This window comes from Felis catus, chromosome B1, assembly GCF_018350175.1.
Source record: "Felis catus isolate Fca126 chromosome B1, F.catus_Fca126_mat1.0, whole genome shotgun sequence".
Lineage (NCBI taxonomy): Eukaryota > Metazoa > Chordata > Mammalia > Carnivora > Felidae > Felis > Felis catus.
Genome location: NC_058371.1, coordinates 84922629 through 84950065, shown reverse-complemented (window position 1 = coordinate 84950065; position 27437 = coordinate 84922629). Strand labels below are relative to the sequence as shown.

Genomic DNA, 27437 nt, shown 5'->3' with positions numbered 1-27437 from the left:
CGCTCTCTCTCTCTCTCTGTCTCCCAAAAACAAAAAATAAGACAAAAAACAAAACAAAGCAAAATAAAGGGCTTGTATAATGGGGAATGCAGCATGACATTGGGGCAAAAGTCATCTTAAGTTGGCAGAATCCAGGTTGAAGTCATGAAGGCCTATAGCCAGCAAGGATCAGCATCAATTCTCTAGCTTTCGTTGGCCTGGTATCTGAGTGCTCAAAGGGGTTTAGATCCTGTAAAGATAACACAAGAATGTGCATCAGGTCAATCTTTACTTTTGAACCAGCATTGGGAGTTTTGTTGATAGAGTCATAGGCAGTTAACGGATGTGAGCAGGGAACAGGTGCTTTCTGGCTGATAAAAGCAGTGAGGCACAGGGCACCTTACTGGCTTAGTCAGTGGGAACATGTGACTCTTGATCTTGACCTTGGAGTTGTAGGTTTGAGCCCGATGTTGGGTGTAGAGATTACTTAAAAATAAAATATTTTTTAAAAAAGGGGGTTGTGAGGCCAAGTTCCAAACAGTCTGGACAGACCCCAAGGGATATGCACACATTCTCCCCTATGACTACTGCCCTACAGTAAACTATAGCTTTATTATAATACATTTACATTGCAGTTTTAATCCTCCTCCCTTCACCCCCAAGAATGGCTGCCATAACAGTTTCTGAGAGGGGACATATAAGACCAAAAACTCCCCCTCACAACTCATAGGAGAAGTCCTTTAGACGATTGGTTGCAACCTTAGACACTGCCCTACTATGACCCATAACCCATGCAAACACAAAAAGAGAAGACAACCCTGAACCCTGGTGTCGTGGCCACCTCTAGGCCTGCCAGCTCTTAAGAGTGTCCTTTCGCTTAAACTGCTATTAAATTTTTGCTTAAGATTTTGGCTCTGAATTCTTTCTTGGCCGAACTCAAGAACCGAGGCTGGGTAATGGGACTCACCATTGCCATTAACACTGATTTATGGTCCCTGATATGATTAGGCTATCTCCTGGCCTGATAGTGGCTGTTGGCTCTTAAATTTTGTTGTTTGTTCAAAATTATTACCTATTGGGTAATAATAATAATAGTAATAATTGTAATTCTTCTGTAATTTCAACATAAACCAGGGAGTTCTGCAAGAAATGTGCTTTGGGCAAGTAGTGCAGGTCAGATATAATTGACAAGATGGCCAGGGGCCTAAAATGACTTTTCTTGTGTCAAGAAAGCTATGTCTCATCTTTCTTTTTCCAGGGACCCTTAACTCTTTCTGCTTATGGCATTACATATGTTTTTTGATTAGTATTGTTCTGACAACTAAAAGTATAGCTAATGCTTCACATCTATCTGTTGTTCTTTTTCTTTCACCAGAGATAATCACAATCTGAAGTCAATATCATTTCTGTGGATGTTTGGATACTTTTACTAGGTATATATGTATCCATAAATAATGTATGAATATAATTAGTTTTTTGTTTTGCAATTTTACCAAATAGTATTTCAATTAGATTTCTCTTTTTTAAAAGTTTATTTATTTTGAGAGGGAAAGAGAGACAGAGTAAGCTGGAGAGAAACAGAGAGAGAGAGGGAGGTAGAGAATCCCAAGCAGCCTCAGTGCTGTTAAGTGCAGAGCCCGACACAGGGCTTGATCTCACGAACCATAAGATCATGACCTGAGCTGAAATAAGAGTCAAACACTTAACTGACTGAGTCACACAGGCACCCCTTAATTACTAGAACTTTATAATAAATAAGGGTATCCTTCTTTTGCTGGTGTTTAAAATGGTCTGGGTTATTCATGGGTCTTTAGCCATCCATATGAATTTCAGCATCAATTAATCATATTCTATTAAAAAGTTCCTGTCAGGATTTGATTTGAACTGCATTTGCAGTTGAATTTAGAGACAATTTCCTTGTGGTTTTTATATCCAAAATTATTACAGTTCTGTTGTTTTGTACAGTTCTGTTGTTTTATATAGGCAATGTTTAAGATTTACCCTGTTAAATGAATTGATTACCCACTTTTGCTTTTTGCATCTCCCTCCTTTCTGAATTCCTTTTTTATCATTCTGAAGTATACTCTTGGGAATTCTTTCCATGAGGGTCTGTAAATGGAAAAGATTCTTTGTCTTTGAATATTTCTCTACTTTGACATCACTTTTGTAGTGACTACTGGGAGACACTACCTGTGTCTCTCTTCAGAAACAAAAGACTTAAGGGTGTGGGTGGCTCAATCAGTTGGGAATCCAACTCTTGGTTTTGGCTCAATTCATGATCTCTTGGTTTGTGAGTTTGAGCCCCGCATTGGGCTCTGTGCTGCTGCTGCAAAGCCTCCTTGGGATTCTCTCTCTCTGCTCCTCCCCTGCTCTCTCTCTCTTTTTCTCTCTCAAAAATAAATAAAGTTAAAAAAAAAAATAAACAAAGGACTTATTCCCTGAGCTGCTGGAGGTTCAGCAAGCTGACAAATTTCAGCTGTCAGCCCTCTTCAGTAGTAGTCTAGCTCAGTGTTATACTTGTTTTCCTTGTCAGCTCACATTTAATGACTCTCACAGGTATATAAAGGTTGAGCCCACTTGCCTCAAATCTGAAGGGACATCCCAGATTCAAGGTTGAGGTCTCCATTAAAACTAGAGTATAGGCCAGCTCTTTCTTCTGTCCAATCCTGCTACCATTCCTTCCTCAGGAGTTGTTCCCAAAGCACTCCCCGATGAACTCTATATTCATCTCTGATGCAGAGGACCTCCAGAGAAACCAATTTAAGATAGTTGATGTTAGGAACGATTCAAGAAAATTGAATCATTCAACTTGAATCATTGGCCACATTGACTATCAGTGAGGACCTCCTCATTGGTGATAAATGTAGGACAGACAGACCTTGGCATGAGGGAACAGCACAATAGGTAAAGCTTTCATCAGTAGTTAACTGGGATGTATTCTAAAGAAAGATAATATACTAGTGGGTGCACTTAAGAAATATGAGGGAAACAATAATCTTAAGGACAGAGGAATTGGCTGTTGCTAAGCAAAATCGATTCTTTGGAAAAAGCAAAACACTGAGATGGGTAATGGCTATTAAAAATCTAAGAGTCAAATCACAAAGCTTCTTTGGTAGCAAAAAAAGAGGCTTTTATCTCCTGCAGTGGGAGGGGAGAAAAAGCTGAGGAACAGGCCCAGCACTAAATCATAAGTGTGGCAGAGCTCCAAAGGAGATTAACAGCCATGCAGCTCAGCTAGGTCGGTTATGCCAAGGTCAGAATGCTGGATCGTAAAGAAAGAAACCCTGATGCAGAGAGCTGGGTTGTGATACCTGAAAATCTTGAATGCCTAGATTCTCCTGAACCCTCTGTGTCTGAACATGGCCCAACATTCCTGACTAGTGGGTACTGCCTCCATCGCACACACCTTGCTTAAATACAATGTAGAGACTTCTTCCTCCTAGCACAACTAGTACTCCCTTTAGGATCTGTCCCTAACCCCCTCCCAGCCACTGGGTCAATAACTTGTCATTCTTTACAATGTAATCTGGCATCATAATTGTAATCACCAGCAAGGGCAGAGTGGCAGCAAGGAAGAGGGCTCTGACACTCAGAATATTAGGGAGATGGGATGAAAGTATATAGTGTCCCCAGGAGCAGAATGGATCCCCAGGCCACAAACAAGGATCTTGCTCAGTGTGTACAACCAAAATAAGCCAAGGGAGCTCATGACCAGGAGGCTGAGAACAATATTCCAATAACGAGTCACAATTATTAGCCCAGTTTTTAAGTCTGAACCAGTTTTTGGATCTAGCAACCATGGGCATTGAAAGGGCTGCCAGACACCCAGGAGGAAGACCCTGAAACATCATAATGGTGTATACTGTAATAATTCACCCAGAGGGTTATTTCCCAGAGGGCTCTTCACTGTTTTACTGGCTAACTGTATGTTAGGAAGACAAGAACATAAAAAGCTTCTCAGTGGATGGCATATGTAGGAAGTCACCTGCCTTCTGTTAAGCTTTACATTAAAGACATTTGCAAAACTGTAATACATACAACACTCTTGTATGTTTTCTATTAAGGAAAATATAATGTTTTTATATAAATATTTATACTAAGATGTAATAGATGTATTATTCTTTAAATGTTTATTTATTTATTTTGAGAGAGAAAGAGACAGAGCATATGTGCTACTGTGCACAGAAATGTGGGAGGGAAAGAGGAAGGGGGGTGGGGAGAGAGAGAATCCCAAGCAGGCTCCACAGTCAGCACAGAGCCTGAGGTGAGGCTCTGTCTCACAACTGTGAGATCATGACTGACCATGAGATCATGCCTTGAGCTGAAATCAAGAGCCAGACACTTGACTGAGCCACCCAGGTGCCCCTAAATATATTATTTTTAATGAATTAATAAATGTTATCTTTTAATTTTTTTTGTATGGTAAATATCAATAGATATAGCCCACATAAACAAAGGTTAGAATCTTCAGTTTTTAAGAATTTTTAAGGGGTCTTGAGACCAAAATGTTTAAGAATTGCTGCAACAGACAACCCCACAAGCCAAACCATCTGTGTAATATTGGGGCAAGTTTCATAGTCTTTCTGCTCAAGGTTCTTCATGTGTAAACTCAGGAGTTAATACTACATATGTAAAGTAGAATGTCAGGAGCATAAAATGAAGGATAATCATTATTGATGTTATTCTGTTTTCTCTGTGAAATATAATATCTGCTAAAATTGATGGAAAAAGTAATGGACGGTTGAGGAAAGGGTAGAAGATTTAATAACACCATATAGACCATGGGAATGACAAATCTGATTAGGAATATCTAGAAGGATTGAAGGGCAATTTTGAGAGCCTTGTGGAGATTAATAACTTTGGATTCAGAATAAAACCATGATTGTGTACTCCCCCACCCCCCCCAACAATACTAAGTCCACTGTAGAAAAGAAAAGGCAAGCTGTCGAATTAACAGTATTGGGAATGTTCCAGTTGGTTTGATGAGAAAGAAAATAAGGCAAATTGTGATTGATGTGATGAACTGCATTTCATAACCTGGGGCAAAAGGAATGGAAGAAAGCAGAGAGATAATCGATAGGGAGAAAATTGAAGAGCTGAGATTTGTGGTCTTCGTTAGGAGGGAAAATTGAGTGAGAGACTTCGTAAAGTAGGAGGATGGATAGTTTGTCTGAATTTTGGATTTCAGTGGTGGAGTTGATCCACCTGACCACACAACCTGGAGTGTGGTCATGAGAGTAGATGCCTGTAGTGGCATCGAGATGATCGCTCCTGGAGATGAAAAAAATCTAGAGCTCAAGAGAATGGGTTTGGATGTTAATGTCATTCTGGGTGATGGCAGAAGTTGAAAGTCAGTTTCCAAAGTTTTCCATCAATAAAGTGTGGGTAAGGGGCGCCTGGGTGGCGCAGTGGGTTAAGCGTCCGACTTCAGCCAGGTCACGATCTCGCGGTCCGTGAGTTCGAGCCCCGCGTCGGGCTCTGGGCTGATGGCTCAGAGCCTGGAGCCTGTTTCCGATTCTGTGTCTCCCTCTCTCTCTGCCCCTCCCCCGTTCATGCTCTGTCTCTCTCTGTCCCAAAAATAAATAAACGTTGAAAAAAAAAATTAAAAAAAAAATAAAGTGTGGGTAAAAAAAATAGCAGCAATGAAGGAAAAATGTGGCATTGCTATATAGAAAGGAGGAATAATTATCTGAATGACATATTGGGGAACAACAGCATTGATCCTACTTCCTAACCAAGAGATACAGAAAGTGCAAAAATGAGCACCCTTCACTTCATAGAAATTTAAAGCAAGCAGCTTTTATAAGGGAGAGGATGTTAGGTTTCAATTAAGGGCAAGGCGGAACACACACTAAAGGTCTGGAATGTGGGAGAATTTGTTCACAAAAGAATGGAGTTCACAGTGGAATGTTAGGCATAAAAGATGCAGGTAGCAGAAAGTTTCCAAAAGAATTAGGCAAGAATTTTCTGTCCGAGTCAACTGATGCAGTGTCAAGTTTGTGAATTCATTTCCCTCTTCCTTTAGATTTCTCCTTTTCTGAAAAAGTAAAATTGACGGGCCTTCCCGTTCCCTCTCCTCCTGCAGTCCATTTTTCTTCTTCACTCAGGCATTCTCTTCCCGGCTCAGTCAAATCCTCCGCAGGAGTGGGCGGGCTCAGGGCGGAGCAAACAGAAGTGGGCGGGCCCTTCCTGTCGACGTGCTGCCGTAAGGGCGCTGCTGACCTAAGAGGACATCCGGTCCGGCTTCTGTGTTGGAAATTGCTTCTCTCCGCCTTTCTTCGGTTTTAGTAGGTTCTTCTCCCGGAGTCCTGTCCCGCAAGTTGGATTTGCTGCAGCCGCGGGCCGGTCTCACGCTGTTCCCTGCCCCTCTGCCCCCGGAGTGAGCCCGGCCTCCCCGCGAGGGTGAGCTAGGTCGGCCTGGAGCGCGCGCGAGGGAGGGTGTCCCGCGGGCGGGTGATGGTTGTCAGTCCCGAACCGCGTGGCACCTCCGCGGTGGCCTCTGGACGCCCCTATCACTCCGCTGGGTCCGATGATTGCGGGCTTTTCCTCCAAAGGCGCGCTGACCTCGTGCCTTTTTCCTCATTTGGTGACACGGGCCACGTTTTACAGAAGTCGAAACGGTACCGGAGAAGGGCTTAAAACCATCTAAGGCTGAGAAAAAAAATTCATTAAGTTTCCAGAACAAATTGGAGAAAAAAAATGGAGGCTCAACAAAAAATTCACCGGGCGAGCACGCCGTGATTGTTTGTGAGTTCCTTTGGCAGGAGCAGTAACACATTTTTTTCACTCTGTAGATTTTTGTCGTTATAAATCCTGAAAGGGTGATCTCCTGGGCTTCGATGTTACTTAGCCGACCACCTATTAAACCTCCTGGCCTGATTTGTCTGTATTTTTAAGTCGCAGCTTCTCACCCCACTTGGCTTTTGATTGGACATTTTAAGTTGGACATTTTGAGTTGGAACCCGAAGTAGGAAAGCATGAGTGACCTTAGTACATGTTGGTGCATGATTTTGCCCAATTGTAATTGGCCCTTTAAATAAGAAATAGGAATTTTTTAAAGGTGTGATTTCTTGGAACTCTGTCCATGTATCATGGACGTGTTTTGGTTTCTTTGAAAAGAATGTTCATGCCTTCAGGGAGGTTGTCACAGTCACCAATGAAACTTAATCCTATCCTTGGAAGTTTAGAATTTGTAGATTTTTAGTTGGGCCTAGAAATGTAAATCTGTATTTGTTAGGAATTTTTACAGTTGATTTTTGAGAATCACTCTTAGAGAAGACTTAAAAAAGTACATATTTTGAAGAATATTAAATTTGAGATTCATGTTTCAAAGCAAGTACATAGACCCATTCATGCCTGTCACTTCATTTATTGACTACTTAATATATACCAGGCAGGACTGGTATATAAACATTGTCAAGAAAGACAGATCCTCAGAGAACATGTCTTCAGATTGGATGAAAAGCCAAATAAAAATGTGTTATGCAGTAAAAATTTTTTTTTTAATGTGGTAGTTCTTTCAACTAAGTGATGAAAGATGAAAGCCTGTTTTAAAGTCCTTATTTATATAGGCCTTTACGTGCATACTCCTATGTAATACTCTTAAACATAAATTTGAACTTTGTTAAAATTATGTACTCTAGAGAGACATTCTTTTTAAGTTTTTTTTTTTTTTTTAACGTTTATGTATTATCAAGAGACAGAGCATGAACATGGGAGGGGCAGAGATGGGGAAACAAGAATCCGAAGTAGGCTCCAGGCTCTGAGCTGTCAGCACAGAGCCCGTCACAGGACTCGAACCCACAAACCACGAGATCATGGCCTGAGCCAAAGTCCAATGCTTAACTGACTGAACCACCTAGGCACCCCGATAGACATTCTAACATAAGAGTTGAAGGGCAGCTTGTAGAGTCAAAGCAACTATAATACTTTTAATATCTTTTCAGAGAGAGAAGTTTGGCTTTGCGGTTAATGCTGTCATTTGACTTGACTGTCAGATGTTTTGTTCAGATATTATATAGGAGAAGTAAGACTCGTTATGCTTCACATCTTAGCATCAAGTTGTCTGAATTTATAGTTCAAAAAAGTAATATAAACTGGGTAAATGGTAAACTTTTTAATTATTTCTTGCTAATGATATGCCTAATAACTTTTTAATTTGGTACTGAGTAATTTCCAAAATTGCATTTTGGAAATGCAAATAAGTTCCTCATTTTAAAAGTCATATATTTTATTTGAGATAATGTATATGTAATATTTCATAAAGGCTTAAAATGCCCTTAACAGTCAAAATGACAGAGTTGAGTTTAAATTTTAAAGAGAGTAAAAAAAAACACTTCATTCTATTTTATTTAAGATAGTGAATACAACCAGGCATTTATATCTTCTCTGTTCTCTTGTGTAGAAAGAGCAGTAAAATGCCTAAAAAGAAGACTGGTGCAAGGAAGAAGGCAGAGAACCGCCGGGAACGTGAAAAACAGCTCAGGGCATCAAGAAGCACCATAGATTTAGCTAAACACCCATGCAATGCATCAATGGTAACAGCTTTTTTTTTGATATCTGTTGATGGTTGAAAAACTATATAATATCTGAAAAATGCCTGAATAAAATTTTGCTGAATACATTGTTGCTGCATACATTTTATTGAATTTCAAATCTGTGTTTTGTCCCTTGTTTTTATTGACTCTGAGTAGCAGTGAGTGAGTTATTTATTTATTTATTTATTTACTTACTTACTTACTTATTTCCTTGGCTGCTGTTGGTGATAGATAAGAAACAGTAAATACTAGGAACTGTGATATTTTCTAGCTTTTCTAACCTTATATGCATTAACTTAATTTGTTCTATTAGTTAGAAGCTTTTCATTATTTCTCTTAGCACTTCTCAACTCATATGATTTCTTTTTTCTAAACTTTTCACTTTTCTGGACCTCTCTTTTGGCTATTACCTTATTTTCCTGTGCTCAGTGGGTTAGTCTTGATTGTTTCTGGGCTTCTTTGGTCAAAGCGTTAAAAAGCGAGATTATCATGTGATTATAACCCCTTTCCTTTCTTTGACTATGTTTCTCTTAGTTGTCCCTTATTTCTCTATTTCCAGTCTTCTCTACTTTTTCTATTCCTGCTACTCCTCAGTCTTCTTTTGTTTCATCCAAACATATGAAATGCTTAATAGGACTCAGTTCCACAAATGTTTCTTGTGCATTTACTTTTTGCCAGGTACATTTTAGGCAAAAAGATGGGGTATAGATAGATGAGTGACGCAGCCCTTGTTTCCACAAGTTCATAGTAATCGGTTGTCTTGTTGTTTGTAAGTGACAAATCCAACTTAAGTAACTTTAGGGAGAACTAGAGTTTATTGACTAACATGTAGTTGGGAAGGGCATGGATGTAGCTGGAACTTAGGGACAACTGGAACAAACTTGTAGTTTCATCTTTTGCTTGTGTTTCTTTTTGCTTATTAGTTCCATTTTCTCGTGTTGTCTTAACCCCATTTGTTTGGGTTCGTACATACTGGTAGCCTGTGTATCTCACATCACATAATGTCCTCAGAGAGGGAGAAAACTCTGATTGGACTTGGCCAGGTGCCCAGCCAGGGCTAACGTTTATGGCTGTCATCACGTGTGGGAGGGACCAGGATTACATAACACAGGACAGATGGTAGAGACTCCCTTCAGGGTCATTTTTTAGAGAAGACGGATATGGAACAGACAAAACAAGAAATGACTCACATACATAAATATACATAGTGAAGGCTAGAGTTTGGTAAGTGTTGTCACAAATGTACAATTAAGACGGGTACATCTGGGCTAAGAGGTGATAAATTTGAGTGTGTTGATGGGGTACAGTTCATAGAGGAGGTGGGATCATCACCAGAACTTTGAACAGGTGAAGATTGTAAGGATAGGCTTTTTAAGGAAAAGTATTAGAATAGTAAGGCATGGAAAAGAGAGAGTAGACATATTTCATGAATGACTGACAATAGCAACTTGAATCTAGAGAGAATAGGCTAGCAAGGTTTGAAAGTGTTTAGGGACTAGATTGTCAAGAGCTTTTAGTACCATGTTTAGGATTCTAGATTTTCTGGGAGCTTCATCATACTGTGTTCTGAATTTCTTATGTCCATTCTGTAATACTTGTCTGACTAAAAAACAATAACAACAACAAAGAACACAACCAAACCACAAACCACTGCTTTATTTATTTCACCTCTTGTGGAGATACCACTTCTTGCTCTGTGTGGTATGCCCAAGAACATACCTTTATTATTAAAGTATGTATAGATGCTTGTTTACGTGGGTGAAGTTGGAGACTTTGGGAAGTGTTAACTTAAATTTTAACATGAAAAATAAGGTATTTTTTATAATGCAAGTAAATTTGTAGTTTTCAGTCCGTAGAAACTTAATGTTCTGTTTTTATATTTTATAGGAATGTGACAAGTGTCAGAGGTAAATATTTATTTCTTTTTATATGTAATAGCAGAGATCTCTCACCTTTTATCTGATAGTGACCCTATTTTAAAATTTTATTTTACATGACAAGGCGGCAGAAGAATAGAGCGTTTTGCTATTTTTGCAATTCTGTACAGAAGTTACCAATTTGTGCACAGTGTGGTAAGTATATGATACCTAAGGACATATGCCTTTTCTTTTCTTTTTTTTTTTTTTTTAAATGTTTGTTTATTTTGAGAGAGAGAGGGAGCGCAAGCAGGGAAGGGGCAGAGAGAGGGAGAGAGAATCCTAAGCAGGCTCCACCCTGTCAGCACAGAGCCCAACACCGGGCTCAATCTCACAAATCCATGAGATCATGACCAAGATGAAACTTAACTGACTGAGCTTAACTGGACGCTTAACTGACTGAGCCACCCAGGCACCCCTATATGCCTTTTCTTTTATCAAACATTTGTTTTGTAGTTGATCAGTTTGATTCTATGGGTTTATCATTTTTTACAGTAATGTTAAAACTTATTAATGAAATACCAAATTGTTATTTGGCTTGTCAAACACTATCACATCTTGATTTTGTCTCTCTGATATGTTATAACATTATAAGATCAGATTTCAGACTAATAGCATTTGGTGATCTTAATTTTTAGTTATATTAACTTAGTCTTGTTGATATCTATTTGTATACTTTTTTTAAGTTTTGATTCCTGCTGAAATTGCCCACAGTATCTTAGACCATTGAGAATCATTTTATTTCCACATTTTCTTGGTGCCAATTTTTTCTTTTTGGCACTTAGCATATGATTCTTGAGTTTCCTCGTATGTTTTCCCAGGTGATTGCAATAGAGTTCCTAAGCCATGTACTCAGTTGCCAGGTGTAAGTGAAAACCTTTATTCAGAGTAAATGATTATTCAAAGTAAAACTAAATGGTAGTTCATAGAACAACAAGGTTGGTGCTTCCAAAATAGTCTTCCACAGAGTACTTGAGATATTAATAGGTGTTTCTTAAAATAATGCATACATTTGAGAAATGCTGTTTGTTTCATGTCCTCGTTTCCATGTGGGAGATTTCTATTACATACTTTTATGTTAAAGGTTCTGAAGACCTCCAGTAAAGAAACCTGATTCATTTTATTCACGCCATACTTACTTCTCAAACTTTCATTTCAACAAATGTCCCCTTTGGTTATGGGATAATAGTTTAAGGTAGAACACAGTTTGCGATATGCTCATTTAAATGTGTTTATGTATGATAACATTGCAGAAAATTAGCAGTGTTTAGGGCTATATCCCTGAATATTTCTAGTGTAGTTTTAATTTTCAAAGAGGCCATGTTTTTAGGTTTATATAAAGTTAATGAACCAGGTAAGTTGCATAATCATGGTTTGGTTTGGTTTGAGATATTCTGTGGAAAGAAGTAAGCAATAACTTCAAACCAGACTGTTTATTGTGAATTACAGACTGTAAAATTTATTTCAAAGCATATCTTTTTAAAATCTGTATTAATTCATCTGAAAATTCATAAGATTTTAAACTACTTTACTGATTGTTAGATTACAAACTCTAACCTGCAGTTTCTGATTTTTAGTACAAACAGTAATTAGCATATAATTTTATCATGCAATATATTGTTATAGATTTACTAATAAATTTCTAATTTTTTTTTAAAGTTTATTTATTTATTTTGAGAGAGAGAAAACATGAATGGGGAAAGGGCAGAGAGGAGGAGGAGGAGGTGGAGGAGGAAGAGGAGGAGGAGGAGGAGGAGAGAAAATCCCAAGCAGGCTCCTCACTGTCTGTACAGAGCCCGATGTGGGGCTTGAACCCATGAACTGCGAGATCATGACCTGAACCAAAGTCGGATGCTTAACCGACTGACCCACCCAGGCTCCCCTAATAAATTTCTAATCTTAAAAGAGCTGATTCAGGTTAGATCTGTTATGTCTAGCTTCTTTTTTTAGTAACATAAGCAGTGAACTGCTGCCTTCTATCCATTTTCAAATTATTTCCATAGGAATTTAGGCTAGATAGAAAGCGGAATCAGTGAGTACTTACGTGTACTACTTTGCAAGGCTAATAATGCACATTTGTTTCTTTACTAGGGAAAACCAAATGCATGATGAAGTCTTCAGACTGTGTCATAAAGCATGCTGGTGTTTATAGTACTGGCCTTGCAATGGTGGTAAGTTTTTTGTCTTCATCTCTTAGACTAGCGGGTTTCCAAGGATAAGAAGTCTTTGTGACCAATGGTGATTTTTTCTAAATAGCACTGCTTTGTCCTTGATTAAGTCAATCTGGAGTTTTTCTGGATTATCTGTGGAATGTTCTTTGTATGATTTTCCTTTAATACCCACTTGTTTTTGATTGCTTCCTCTTTTCTTTTTGGAAAACATACAAGAAATGGAAACTTATTTAAAGTTGACTTAAAAATTCATTTGTCCTTGGTACCTTTCTAGAGTGTCTTATTCAGACTTCATAGAACTCAGCACTTACTATACTGAATATCCTTCTTAAGCAAGGTTCAGGCTTTGGTTACAGGGTAACCCTAGTTTCAAAAGAACGTAACGTTAGTAGATTTTTTATAGCTTTACATTTCAAAAAAGAATACATATTTAACATAGGCTTATACATAATTTCCTCATTAGATATAGAGTTTTCTAAGGAAATTCATTGTTTACAATACAGGCATACCTTAGAGATATTGTGAGTTGGTTCCAGACAATTGCAATAAAGCAAATATCACAATAGAACAAATCACATGAATTTCTGTATGATTTATATGATTTCCCATTGCATATAAAGGTTAATGTTTAGGGGCACCTGGATGGCTAAGTTGGTTAAGTGCCTGATTTTGGCTCAGATCATGATCTCACGGTTTGTGAGTTGAGCCCTGCTTTGGGCTCTGCACCAACAGTGTGGAGCCTGCTTGGGATACTCTCTTTTCCTCTCTCTGCCCCTCTGCCACTTGTGCAAGTGTGCAATTGCTCTCTCAAAAATAAATAAACTTAAAAATAAAGGTTACGTTTACACTATACTGTAGTCGATTAAATGTATAATAGCATTAGTCTAAAGAAACATTTTACGTACCTTAATTTAAAAATATTGCTATAAAATGTTAACCATCACCTGATCTTTCAGGGAGGGAATTGTAATCTTTTGCTGGTGGAGGTTCTTCCCTTGATGTTGGCTGCTGATCAGGCTGGTGGTTGCTCATGGTGGGGGTGGCTGTTACAATTTCTTAAAAGAAGACAGCAATATAAAGTGCTGCATCAGTTGACTCTTCTTTCACGAATGATTTCTCCATAGCACGTGACACTGTTTGATAGTACTTTACCTACAGAAGAACCTCTTTCAGAATTGCAGTCAGTCCTCTCCAACCCTGTCACTGCTTTTAAACCAATTTTTTTTCTTAATTTTTTTTTTAACATTTATTTATTTTTGAGACAGAGAGAGACAGAGCATGAACGGGGGAGGGTCAGAGACAGGGAGACACAGAATCTGAAACAGTCTCCAGGCTCTGAGCTGTCAGCACAGAGCCTGACACGGGGCTCGAACTCACGGACCGCGAGATCATGACCTGAGCTGAAGTCAGCCACTTAACCGACTGAGCCACCCAGGCGCCCCGCTTTTAAACCAATTTTATGTCATATTCTCAGTCGTTGGCTGTCATTTCAACAATCTTCCCAGTGTCCTCATCAGGAGTAGATTCCATCCCAGAAACCACTTTCTTTATTCGTAACAAGGAGCTTCTCATCAGTTCAAGTTTTACTGTGAGATTGCAGCAATTCAGTCCCATCTTCAGGCTCCACTTGCTATTTCTACATCTACAGTTACTTTCTCCACTGAAGTCTCGAGCCCCAGTAAGTTATCCGTAATGGTTGGAGTCAGCTTCTTCCAAATTCCCATTACCGTTGATATTTTGATCTGTTCCCCAGAACAGGAGGCATCTAGGATTGTGAGTCCTTTTCAGCTTTTCAATTTACTTTTTCTAGATCTATTAGATGAATTACTATCTATGACAGCTATAACCTTATGAAATATATTTCTTAAATAAAAAGACTTGAAAATCAAATGACTCCTTGATCCCTAGGTTGCAGAACAGATGTTGTGTTAGCAGGCCTTTTGAAAACCACATTAATTTCATTATGTGTCTCCATCAGAGCTCTTGAGTACCAGGTGCACTGTCAGTGAGTAGTAATATTTTGAAAAGAATCGTTTTTTTCTGAGCAGTAGGTCTCAACAGTGGGTTTAAAGTATTCAGTAAACTATGTTGTAAATAGATGTGCTGTCATCCAGGCTTTCTATTTCCATGTATTGAGTATGGGCGGAATAGATTTAGCATAATTCTTAAGGGCCGTAGGCTTTTCAGAATGGTAAATTAGCATTAGCTTTAACCTGAAGTCACCAGCTTTATTATTAGTCTCTAATAGGAGAGTCAGCCTGTCCTTTGAAACTTTGAAGGCAGGAATTGACTTATCTTCTCTAGCTATAAAAGTCCTAGATGGCATCTTCAAAGTGGGGCTGTTTTGTCAACATTGAAAATCTGTTGCCTGGTGTAGCCACCTTCATTAATTTATCTTAGCTGTATCTTCTGGATAACTTGTGGCAGCTTCTATATCAACTCTTGCTGCTTCAGCTTGCATTTGGATGTTACGAAGATGGCTTCTTTCCTTAAAGCTCATGAACCAGCCACTTCACTTGAAACTTTTCTTCACCTCTCAGCCTTCGTAGAGCCAAAGAGAGTTAGGGCCTTCCTCTGGATTAGGCTTTGGCTTAAGGGCATATTGTGGCTGATGGGATCTTCTATCCAGACCACTCAGACTTAATCCATATCAGCAATAAGGCTGTTTTGCTTTTTTATCATTCATGTGTTTATTGGAGTAGCACTTTTAGTTTCCTTCAAGAGCTTTTTTTGTGTGTGTGTATTCACAACATGGCTGAGTATCTGGCACAAGAAGCTTACTTTTGGCCTGTCTTGGCATTCAGCCTGCCTTCCTCATGAAGCTTAATCATTTCTAGCTTTTGAGTTAAAAGTAAGAAATGTGCAACTCTTCACTTGAACACGTAGAGGCCACTGTAGGGTCATTAACTGGTTTAATTTCCATATTGTTGTGGCTCAGGGAATAGAGAGGCCCAAGGAGAGGGAGAAAGGTAGACAGACAGCTGGTCGGTAGAACAGTCAGAATACATACAACATTTACTGATTAACATTTGCTGTTTTATATGGGCACAGTGTGTGGTACTCCAAAACAATTACAATAGTAATAACAAAGATCAGTGATCACAGGTCACCATGACAGATAAAATAATAAAGTGAAATATCATGAGAATTACCACAGTGTGGTGCAGAGACACGAAGTGTGCAAGTGCTGTTGGGAAAATGGCACTGATGTTGCAGGGAAGCCACATACCTTCAATTTGAAAAAAAAAATTACACTATTTGTAAAGCATATAAAAAAACGAAACGCAATAAAATGAGGTATGGTGTAATTAAAATAGTAGTGTTGTGTGATGGATTTTACTCTCTCTTCCTTTCAACCAATTTTACTGTATTCTGTTGTGTGATTTTATGCTCCGGTGCAAATTTCATTCCATGAGGAAGGCAATAGTATTTCTATGTCAAACAGATATTTTATTTATTTATTTAATTTATTTTTTTAATGTTTTCTTTATTAGAGAGAGAGAGAGAGAGAGAGAGAGAGAGAGACAGATCATGAGCAGGGGAGGAGCAGAGAGAGAGGGAGACACAGAATCTGAAGCAGGCTCCAGGCTCGGAGCTGTCAGCACAGAGCCCAATGCAGGGCTCGAACTCACAAACCATGAGATCATGACCTGAGCCGAAGTTGGACACTCAGCAGACTGAGCCACCCAGGCACCCTAGATATTTTATTTATAGTAACTTCCCAAGAACTTAATTTTCCATCATGAAGCAGACCTTAATATATTCCATGTGTGCATATCTTAAAGAAGCAAGAAACTAGACTTACTCATAAGTATCTTGTGAATTCCTCTTCATTTTAAATATAGGATTTTCAATGTTATCTTTATTCATAAATCAATGTAATCTTCCTTGGTAGCTTGCTTATGCCCAAATTTATTAAACGCTTTTAAAAAAATTCGCTAAGTTGTAGGGGCACCTGGGTGGCTCGATTGAGTGTATGACTCTTTGATTTCAGCTCACGTCATGATCCCAGGGTCGTGTGATTGAGCCCCGCATTGGACTCCACATTGAGTGTGGAGCCTGCTTGGGATTCTCTCTCTCCCCCTCTGCCCCTCTCCCTGCTTGCACACTCTCTCTCTCTTAAAAAAAGAAAAATTGAAAAAAATTCACTAACTTGTGTGAATGTGAATGATTGTTTGTATAAAACATTTCAATAGACTCCTGTATCATTAGCTTTACATTCTAGAAAAATGATTTTCTGGGAATCTTCTAATTGTTGAAATTCCCTCTACCTTCTCTCTTCTTGACCCTGCTTTGCCCTGAGAGCCTGACCTGTGTGTATGGATTGGATCAGTGGCTTTCTTACCTTATGGCTTCACTTTGGGTTCACCCAATGGAAGACCTTGGCAGGAGACCTGTAGATGGGAGGATAATAAAATCTGGGTGTTTATTCTCCCTCGCTCACTCCCTACCAGGTTATCCTAGTTTGGGCATGATTTGGCCACAGTTTCTCTCTGTATGGCTATGTAATCTTCTCCATACTGATTGTTTCTTAAGATTCTGGTAACTCCTTCTGCTCCCTTATTTCAGGCTCAGGGGTGGTAACTACAGCATACCTTATGTTTATTCTAAGCCCTTCCTTGTCCTTTGTAAATTATTTCTTTTAAGCTTTTAAACTGTCCTGGATTATTCTGTATGTCATCTTTTTGGTACTAGAACACTGAATGTTCCAAGAAATGTATTTGAGGATTTGCAATCCACAGTGGTAATCCATATTTACATCTCAAAAAACATCCTTCCTATTTGCTCTTTATGGCTTCTGTTACAGAGTCTTGAATGCTAAACACTGAGTTGAGGTTCAGAACACCGTGGTTTAAATCTCAGCTCCACTATAATTTTGCTCTGGGATTTGGAGTTAAGACTTGGGCCACTGTTTATTATCTGTAAAGGAAAGAACATCTAATCCCATTTTCTTAAGATTCATTCTAGCAATTAATATTCTGTAGATGTCATTGTGTTATTGAAAGGTATAGTTGGTCTATCTTGATGTAGAATTGGAGAGTCTTACCCTGTTTTTTAGTTTTATATATTTTATTTTCTTTTTTTCCACAAAGAAATGTAGTAATGATTTAAATCATGAGTTGCCTTAACAAAAAAAAGATGCTGGCAGAAGTTTAATATTTTTTCTCAGTTACTCCAGAAAAGCTATGTAAATTACTGTATAAATGATTCAGGAAGGAGTTTTCTTAATTCAAAAATATTTCTACTTGAAAAAATTTCGTTACTGTGATTGCTGTAGATAAGAACGCTTAAAATGTGGACTCCAGACATCATTTGAATTAGAATTCAGTTTGAAGGCAACACTTGTAGCTTCGTGACTTACTTTAATGATTAGGATTAGGCTTAAGTATATAGTTTCCACCTTGCTTTTTCTTTTGATTTATAGACAAATTTTGTATATTATAAACAGTTGTTGGTGAAGTAGTTTGATTTTCAGAGAACCCTCTTTAATTTTGGCTTAGTGTAAACAAAATTTTTTCTTTAGTGAAGCCCCCACTATCACTGAGGGTTGTTAAATTCCTAAACACGTACAATTTTTATGGTTGCCATTGGTTAAACAACGGTTGCAGCCAGGCAAGTGACAAAGATTCATTTTTTGTGTGTTCCTTGGTTGCAGGGTGCAATATGTGACTTCTGTGAAGCTTGGGTTTGCCATGGGAGGAAATGTCTCAGTACACATGCCTGTGCCTGCCCTCTTACTGATGCTGAGTGTGTGGAATGCGAAAGAGGTGTCTGGGACCATGGTGAGTGATTACATATGAGCAATGAACTTCACTGTAAGAAGGGCTGACTTTGACACATTCTGGATGTTCTTTTTGTGATTTTTTTTCAGGATACTGTCAATCCTGACTACTGTTGTGGTTACCAATTTAGTTGGAAAAGGGATTTATACTAGCAGTAATAGTCACTGTTAGGACTGCTTATGTAAGCCAGTAGGGAGGGGAGTTATAGGACCGCACGTGTCTGTAAGCATTGCAAGTAGCCAGGAGATAGTGGGAGCCTGCTTTTTTATGGTTCACTTTGGCAGTTTTCATTGAAGCCTTTACCAGAACAAAAACTGCTGTGTCATTTTGGTATAAATCTGAAACAAATTGCTTTCTTATTGAGCAGTGTTATGGATATGAGTTTTTTAATTGAAGTTTATCGTTTTTACATTTGTGGGTTTTATGTTTTCATCCAATAGGAGGCAGAATATTTAGTTGTTCCTTTTGTCATAACTTTCTCTGTGAAGATGATCAATTTGAACATCAAGCCAGCTGCCAGGTTTTAGAGGCGGAAACATTCAAATGTAAGTTTTTATAAATTAGATATCCTTTGGGGCGCCTGGGTGGCTCAGTTGGTTAAGTGTCCCAACTCTGGGTTTTGGCTCAGGTCGTGATCTCTGCGTTCCTGAGTTTTGGTTCTACGTGGGCTCCATGCTGACAGTGTAGAGCCTGATTGGGATTCTCTCTCTTTCTCTCTCTCTCTCTCTCTCTCTCTCTCTCTCTCTCTCTCTCCACCTCTCCCCTGCTTGCGCACACTCTCCCTCTCTCTCTCAAAATAAATAAACTTAAGAAAAAAAATACACTTAAAAAAAATTAGATGTCCTTTGTACCCAAGATTCTGAGTAGTATTAGTGTTAGACTCTGGAGCGCCTGGGTGGCTCAGTTTGTTGAGCATCTGTCCTACTCTTGATTTTGGCTCAGGTCGTAATTCCAGGGTCATGGGATCAAGCCCCACATTGGGCTCCATGCTGGGTGTGGAGCCTGCTTGATATTCTCTCTCCCTCTGCCCCTCCCCAGCTCACACCTGCACTCTCTTTCTCTCACATTAAAATAATATATAGTGTTAGACTCAATGAAAAAAGAGTCTAGTTTTTCATGCAGCTTCTTGTGGACTGTAATTCAACTTAATATCTATTTTCTGTTTTTAAGAAAAATTCAGAACCACATAGTCTGTTTTATTTTTTTCAATAGGGGTGCTACTGGCATCTTGGTTAGGTGAGTTCTTCGTTTTGTGGGGTTGATCAGGCATTATAGGACTTGTAGTTTTCCTGGTACAGAGTATTAAATGTCATTTTTACTTCCAAGTTATTGTAACAACCTCCACTCCCAACCCCACAAAAACCCCACACACATTTCCAAATGCCTTCAAGTAAGTGATACGTGATACTGCCCCTAGTTTGTTCCAGTTAGTTGGTATCAGTGATTGTTAGACAGGAGTATGCATCAGAAACATCTGGGGGGGGGGGGCGTTTAAAAAAATATAGGTGCCTAGGCCTCATATCTGGAGAGTCTGTCTTTGAAGTTTGGTAGGTTCAGGCATGTATATTTAACCTGCACACATAAGTGTCATGTACCTTCCAGTTTAAGAACCCACTGTTACCAACTGGGTATTATCAATGGTATTACCTTTACAGATAGATTACAATTTATTTCTACTTTATTGATTCTCAAAAGCTCAAGATTTAGAGTCAAACATTAAATTCTCCTTACTGGTTATGTGATTTTGGACAAATCACCAAATCTTTCTAAAGTTGAGTTTCCTTATATATTAAAGAAGACGCTAATCTCTTTTTCAAGGAGTTAATTAAAATGAGAATCCGTATAAAGTGTTATTATAGTACCTGTTACTTAGAAAGCCTTTATTAAATAGTAGATACCATTATAGGAAAGGCTGAAATTCCCCAGATGGTCACTTCCTTGAATTTGGTTCTTGTTTTGATATGAAATGCTCATCTCTGTATTCTATAAATTTAAAGTTGATCAGTTGTCAGTTTTAACGTATATATAAATACATACATATGTAATTCTTACAGTGTTCCTGTAGAAACTCTCAGAGGTTAAAGAACATCTCAAAGTATATAGCATTTTTGAGCCATTCTTAGGTTTCTGCAAAATGTGTAATATAAAATTGACTTACTTTATTTGGGGCTTGAGAGCTTTGTGTATTTTGTAGCATTTGAACCCCAAAGATAGGCAGTTCTGAGTGATAAGACTATTATTTCATCAGGAAGTTTTAGTGATTCAGTAAAAGACAAAGGAAAAATACAAAATAGACTAATTGACAGGATTTTAAGATAAATCTGTCAATGATGTCTTTGATACCTGATAATTAAGGTCATTCTCATTGCAGGCTTATGGGTGTCTTTGGCTTACTGTAATTTATCTTCTTTACTTTTTTTTTTCCTGTTGCTTTATTTATTTTTTTTTTTGCCATTCTTTCTTCGCAAGTTGCCATTTAATGCTTGTTTTTAAGTATTTTCTTAATCATACACGAAGGTATAGCTTGTTTCCACCCCCTTATTAGTCATACCTCATTATTTATAGGTTTTACCCTATCCTTATGAATTGGGAGATAAAGAAATTTTTTTTTAAATGCTTACCTGCATAATTGGTGGTAAGGGTGTTTTGTTAAGAAAAAACAAAACAAATATGTTGACTATTTTTATAAATAACTAAAATGGCTTGAGGACTTCTAATTTAAAATGGCTTGTTATCAGCAGGCTTTGAAGCATCCCAACCTCCTGTCCTTTAAAATACTCTGGGAGCACCTGGGTGGCTCAGTTGGTTAAGTGTTCATCTTCTACTCAGGTCATGATCTCATGGTTCGTGAATTTGAGCCCCACATTGGGCTCTCTGCTGTCTGCGCAGAACCTCCTTGGGATCCTCTGTCCCCTTCTCTTTTTGCTCTTCCCCCAAGTGTGTGTTCTGTCTCTTTCTCAAAAATAAATAAGCACTTAAAAAATAAATAAAATACTCTGAAGACATGGAAATAGACTGAAAATGAAAACTATTCCTAGTCTAAGAAAGTCAGGCTATTTTTGGGATCTGGGAGAAATGCATTCTTTATATAAAAGTCCAAGATTGTAACTCTTGGGGAGAGAAATAACTGGGCAGTTAACTGGAGTGCATGTGTATGGGGTTGAGGTAATTAAGGAAAGGATAGTGGCAGGGCCATGTTCCATCCTAGTCTGAGTTCCCAGAAGAAAAGATAAGGTAAGATAGGCAACAGCTTGTCTTTGTGGCATGTCAAAGACTCGGGTAGTGTGGATAGGAAAAGATTCTATATCGGAAATGCCTGGTGTACGCTGGGAAATTGGGTAGGGAGCTTTGTACTTTCAGTATGTGTTCTGGCTATGTATTTGAAAGAGATTTATAACATTTTAGTTAAATATATCCTTTTCTTTTGACTGAATGAAAAGGGAAACAGAAAACCCCGCCTGGGCATATCTTCAAGTGGAAATGATTGAGAGTTCAGATTTTTTTCCCCCCACAGACTGAATGAAACAGTATGGTTATTATTGGAGTAATTAGGTATACCTGTTTATACCTCATACAGTTAACCCTTGAACAATATGAGGATTAGGGGCACCAACCCTCTGTGTAGTTGAGAATCTGCATATAACTTTTGACTCCTGCCAGTAGCTAACTGTTGACCACAAGGCTTAACGATAACCTAAATAATGGTTGATTAACACATATTTTGTGTGTTGTATGTATTATGTCATATATTCTTAAAATAGAGTGAGCTAGAGGAAGTAAAATATTATTAAGGAAATCATTAGGAAGAGAAAATACATTTAAAGTACTGCACTGTATTTACTGAAACCATTTGCATATAAGCAGACCTGTGCTGTTCAAACCGTGTTGTTCAAGGGTCAGCTGTACATAGTAAGTACTCAGTTGATTTTTAACTTTTATTATTAGCACATAGGACAAATAATACATATCCAACTGAATTATTGGTATTGCTGTAGAAAAAAGCAGGATAGTGGGATAGAAGCAATAATAATACACCTATTTGAGAATCATTTCTGATTAAAAAAAAATACTTGCCTGTTCAGATTAAAAGGGTTCCCCATGAACTAGTCAAAATTAAAGAATTCCCAAATTAGCAACATCTGGTCAAATATTTGAAGTACAAAGATAGGCTTTCTTTTATTTGTTTTCCTTTTTATTTTTTCAAGAACTCTGAATAAAAGTTAATAGTTTACATTCAGGCTTTATTAGGGTACAGCTTAATTTATTTTCTCTCTATACCTCTGGTACTAATTTTTTTTCTTCCATTTCTAGCACAGTCAGTATGTGCCAGGTATTCTGCTTTTCTAATGTATTTGTACTTATGTTTAGGTTTTTCCTCAGTAATTACAGAGAATAACCCAAGTTAACATAGTTTAACGAAAATAAGGATAAAATATTTTGGGATTTTTTTTCCTATCTTTTACTGCCCCCTTGAACATTACTCTCTCTTCACAGTCACCTTTTCCACCAGAAGTATTCTATTCTCTTATCAGACATTATGCAAAACATAGCAATAGTCTGCACCATTAGGAGAAGTCCTATATTAATGGAGAAAATGATTCTTTATAAAATGTAAGCATTATATGATTAAGGGAAGAGCTTCAGCCAAGTGTTGTGGGAAAAAGGATGTCTCATTGTAAGTTTTCTAAGTATAATTAAGTTTGCCATCTCCTAGATCTGGAAAAGTGGAAGGAGATTGTAGAATAATTAGCACCGTACTAACTAAAGAGTGCTGGGTATGTGCAATTTGTTCTTTTCTTCCGGCTGGGGATTCCATCTCATTTTTATATGTCCTCTAGGTTATACTGAGACAGGAAAACAATGTTAATAATCTAAGCGCATCAAGTATAAATCTGTGGAAAATAGTGTTTTAATTTCAAATTTGAATCTGGACATTATGTATTTTCACCCATAGGTGTTTCATGCAATCGACTTGGTCAGCATTCCTGTCTCCGTTGTAAGGTATACTGGTCTATTTTTTATTTTTTGATTTTGTTTTTAATCCCAGGACTTTTCCATCTTGGATTATTTATAGCTATAATTAATCTACAAGGGTCTTTAAACATTATGTAGTTTACTTCTTTTATTTTGGAGATTGTGAAATTGAATTAAGAAAGCTGAGTGACTTTCCAAAGGTCATCTAGTTGGCTTGTCTTAGGGTTGACACTAATGCACATGTCTGCTGAATCTTGGCTCCTTGTTTCTACACATTATACACATTACGTTTTATGGAGAGTATTCTGACCAAAATGTTGAGAGTATATTTCAATTAATATCAAAATTCACTTGCTTAGGAAAGTTTAAGTAAAGTGAAGATTGCCATAATGTTCCATGTCCTTAGATCTTGTGTCCAGCATTTCTGTTTGTCAAAGATCAGGTGCACTGATTCTCTTCCTGTCAGAAACATTTCCCTAGTTCTTCCTTCTATTCCTAACCCTGTCTCTTCGCTCTCTCCCAACTTTGCTCCCATTTTACCAAATGGCTTTCAAGTGTTGTCTATGCTGTTCCCTCTGCTTTAGATCCCTTTTCCGATTTTGCTTACCCTACTGTACCTTTATTTTCCTTCAGATCTCAGCCAACACTCCATGTTTTCCAGGAAGCCTTTCCTGAATCCCATATCCAGTTTAGTGCCCCTCCTCTGCACTTCCCTTTCAATGCACAGTGTCTCGCAGTTGCCTTTCTACTTGTCTGTGTCCCCAGTTAGTTGTATATTTGAGGTTGTGTCACCATTATGTCACCAGGGGCTTTGTGAATGCTCATGTGTTTATGAGTGAATAAATGTGTTTATACTGTCATACCCTGTGTATAGTTTCTGTCTTATGTTAGGGTGTAGTTCAGAGGGTCCTGGCAAAGACCATTTCCCTTGAGAAATTTAAATCAAGACCAATCCCAACAAAACTCTTAATCTTTACCCTTAACAAAACTGTGTCTTTAAAGTTCCTTGAGATAGTGAATGATAATTTTGTGTATTTTTTGAATTATTTATTTATGTGCTTATTTTTGCTTCTCCTATATAGGCTTGTTTCTGTGATGATCATACAAGGAGCAAGGTGTTTAAGCAAGAAAAAGGAAAACAGCCTCCCTGCCCCAAATGTGGACATGAAACTCAGGAAACTAAGGATCTCAGCATGTCAAGTAAGGTTCTTCTTAAAATACCAATGGAGGGATTTTGTTTTTTTGCTTAGGCAAGATTTATCTCTTTTTTTCCTCTATTTTTGTTTTTGCCACTTCTTCCTATTTGAAAAGATGAATGTGTTCTCTTAAGCAAATGGAATTTTATAGCCTTTGAAAATTTTTAGGTGAAGTTTCTCAATTTAACTTAAGAAATATACCATCATTCACTTTGATATTTGGCATTTGACTCAGTTAATGACACAGTGAATACTGAAATTTAAGACCAAAAAGAGTGATTTTTCCGTTTCTTGCTGAAGCTTTCCTTGTTAAATAATTGAGTAGCTATAAATCTTTAATATTTGAGTGCTGGTAGTCTTCGGTACTTGGAAGTTGGAATTCATTCTGAAGTTTTTTTGTAGGTGTGTGGTATTTGAGCAGCTATACTTACGATGTAATATATCATTCTTATAGGAAATTGTTTTGTGGTTTTTATATAACTTTTCTATGAAAGAATAAGACTACTGCAAACATGCTTATAGTAATTCAGCTCACAGTTTTATTAAAGAGAATTTGACTCTTTACCAAATACAGCAGAATGGAACCATAATTCTAAATGACTCTGACAATACTTTTGTTTAATCAAAGGTGTAGTTGCACAGTGAGGTAGGATTGATGATTTGCTGGTTTTTTTGCACTGAACTATATTGCTACTTAGGCAGAAGAAATGAAGGGCTTTGTCTTGAAGGTCACCAGAATTCTAAAATAGCTCTTTTAAGAAAAATGTAATGACATGAAATCAACTGTTCTGTGATTTGAAAATAGAATTTTAACCCATCAAATGAAGGGCATTTTAGTTTTTAACATGCCTTATTTGAATTATATTTGGAGAGTGCTCTTAGTCTTACTTTGTTTTCCAACTTTTCCTAGATTTAATGAAATGACACTGTTCTCTTTATTATTTGTTATGGTATGTGCATCAACTCTGAGTAGGATAGAATTGATTGTTGTTACTAAGGTCTCCATTTTTTCCAGTTAAGGGAGGAAATTAGGAAAATGGGAGTAAGAAGCAGCCAATCAAATGCATGTAACTTTGTATATTGTAAAGGAGAGTGTTCTGATTCTTTACATCTTCACTCTCCTTTACAATGTACAAAAGACGTAAAGAATCGGAACAAAGTGCCACGTACGTATCTGTCTTTTGTAGCACGCTCCCTGAAATTTGGCAGGCAGACTGGAGGTGAAGAAGGAGATGGAGCTTCTGGGTATGATGCCTATTGGAAGAACCTTTCTTCTGATAAGTATGGTGATAGCAGCTACCATGATGAAGAGGAAGATGATGATGAAGCAGAGGATGACGAAGAGGAAGAAGATGAAGTAGGAAAGGATTCAGATGCGGAGCCGTCAGATTTGTTTACCAATTTGAATTTAGGGAGGACCTATGCCAGTGGCTATGCTCACTACGAGGAACAAGAGAACTAGGAGAGCTGCTTGCCCATGGGTGACTGTGTCTGAGAGGAGCCAGGATATGTGTGCTTGATGAATTGAGTGTGGGTGTTCAGAAGTGCTGTGCAAAAGACACAGGAGCAAGGAGTAGGGCATAGCATTTTTATAGGAACTGATAATCAGTCTCATAGCATAAGAAAAATGAGTTCCAAATGTTAAGATGTGTATTGATCCAAGCAATTGAAGCATCATGGATTGGATTTTTGCTGATTTTAGTAATCAGTAGGTTATGCCAATTAGATACATATACAGGATAAACGAACAGGATGGTAATATATTCGTTGGAAATTAAATTGTTTTTATTAAAAAACACTGCTTATATTCGTTTTGTCTGATTTTGTAAAATGTGACGGGTTAAATGAATTACTGTGTTTTTCCCTGTAGGTCTGCAGGATGAAAGTCAGATGTTAAGTTCTAAATTTTCATTAAATATTCATGTTATCTTAAGTAGTCGTGATATGTATGTTTTAGCAGTTGACTCATTTCATTTTTTTCTAAACAATGTATGCCCTGAACAGTACCTGTTATTAATGCCTAAATGTATAGACCACGGTGAGTACATAGCCACTTTTCAGAGACACAGGGACAGAAATAGTATTACTACACAGACGTTTTATGTATTTCTCTTTGAATAAATATAGTATTTCACTTACATACTTTTGATATTTCTCATTCTCCATTTTTTAATCATTTTGGAAAGCATTCCGATGTTTATGTAGAAACTGCTTCATTTTTTTTGTGTACTCTGAAATAGGCAGCAGAGATTAATGGTGTGGTAGATGCAGAGTTACGCAGCCAGACCCCCAGTATCTGTGGTGAGTGGAGAACAGGCATTTGGCTGGCGCAAGTTCAAGTTGTACACCTTGCACTGGCAGTGAACTGGGCTGGTGTGGGAGGGAGGAATGCGTTAGTGCACTGGCTGGCGTTTGAGAAGTATGGAGAAAATTGTAACTGTGAGGATAAAAGCGTTGTATGGCTATTGCTAGGCCATTCTTATTCTATAGAAACGTAATGAACAGCTGAGGGCAATAACAGGCAGTGGGAAGCCAGGTGTGAAAGCCAGAGGCCCCTGGAACTAGTTTTTCATCTCAGCCTGATGGCTGAGAAAACTGAGGACCAAGCCCAGGATTTAATAGTCTGTCTGGATAAAATTCAAAGACAGTCGCCAATCAAGGCAGGTCCGTTATGCCAAGGTCAAGGCACTTTTTGGGAAAAGCCAGGACCCCGACAAGTGAGGTGGAGGCACCTGAATGGATGCTGCTAAAGATGTTTACTCCGCTGACTACTGAACTTTCTGAGCCTACAGTCATGCCCCACCCTTCTCTGGTAAGGGCAGATACTCCCACTCCACCCCCAAGCTGGCTGGCAAAGCCGAGCTCTCCCTCGATAACAGGT

General features: G+C 38.1%; 1 protein-coding gene and 1 long non-coding RNA gene across 4 annotated transcripts; one reads left to right on the top strand and one right to left on the bottom strand.

Annotated features, from left to right (window-relative positions):
- Nucleotides 1-58: 58 nt before the first annotated feature.
- Nucleotides 59-24384, bottom strand: LOC109498966. The gene is made up of 3 exons (XR_002741769.2): nt 23978-24384; nt 16949-16997; nt 59-229 (listed from the first exon to the last, which is right to left on the bottom strand). It is a non-coding gene; the product is annotated as an uncharacterized LOC109498966 (long non-coding RNA).
- Nucleotides 6182-26694, top strand: ZNF330 (zinc finger protein 330). Of its 3 annotated transcripts, XM_019828932.3 has the most exons (11): nt 6182-6381; nt 6589-6726; nt 8384-8516; nt 10404-10423; nt 10518-10588; nt 12524-12603; nt 18260-18386; nt 18827-18931; nt 23341-23387; nt 24443-24560; nt 25744-26694. In XM_019828932.3, exons 3-11 carry the CDS (start codon nt 8397-8399, stop codon nt 26016-26018), a joined length of 963 nt encoding a protein of 320 aa, XP_019684491.1. In that variant the 5' UTR covers nt 6182-6381; nt 6589-6726; nt 8384-8396; the 3' UTR covers nt 26019-26694. The 3 variants fall into 3 exon arrangements, with proteins under 3 accessions (XP_019684491.1, XP_011279957.1, XP_011279956.1); XM_011281655.4 differs by lacking the exon at nt 6589-6726 and having other exon boundaries at nt 6182-6390; XM_011281654.4 differs by lacking the exon at nt 6589-6726 and having other exon boundaries at nt 6183-6381.
- The last annotated feature ends 743 nt before the right edge of the window (nt 26695-27437 follow it).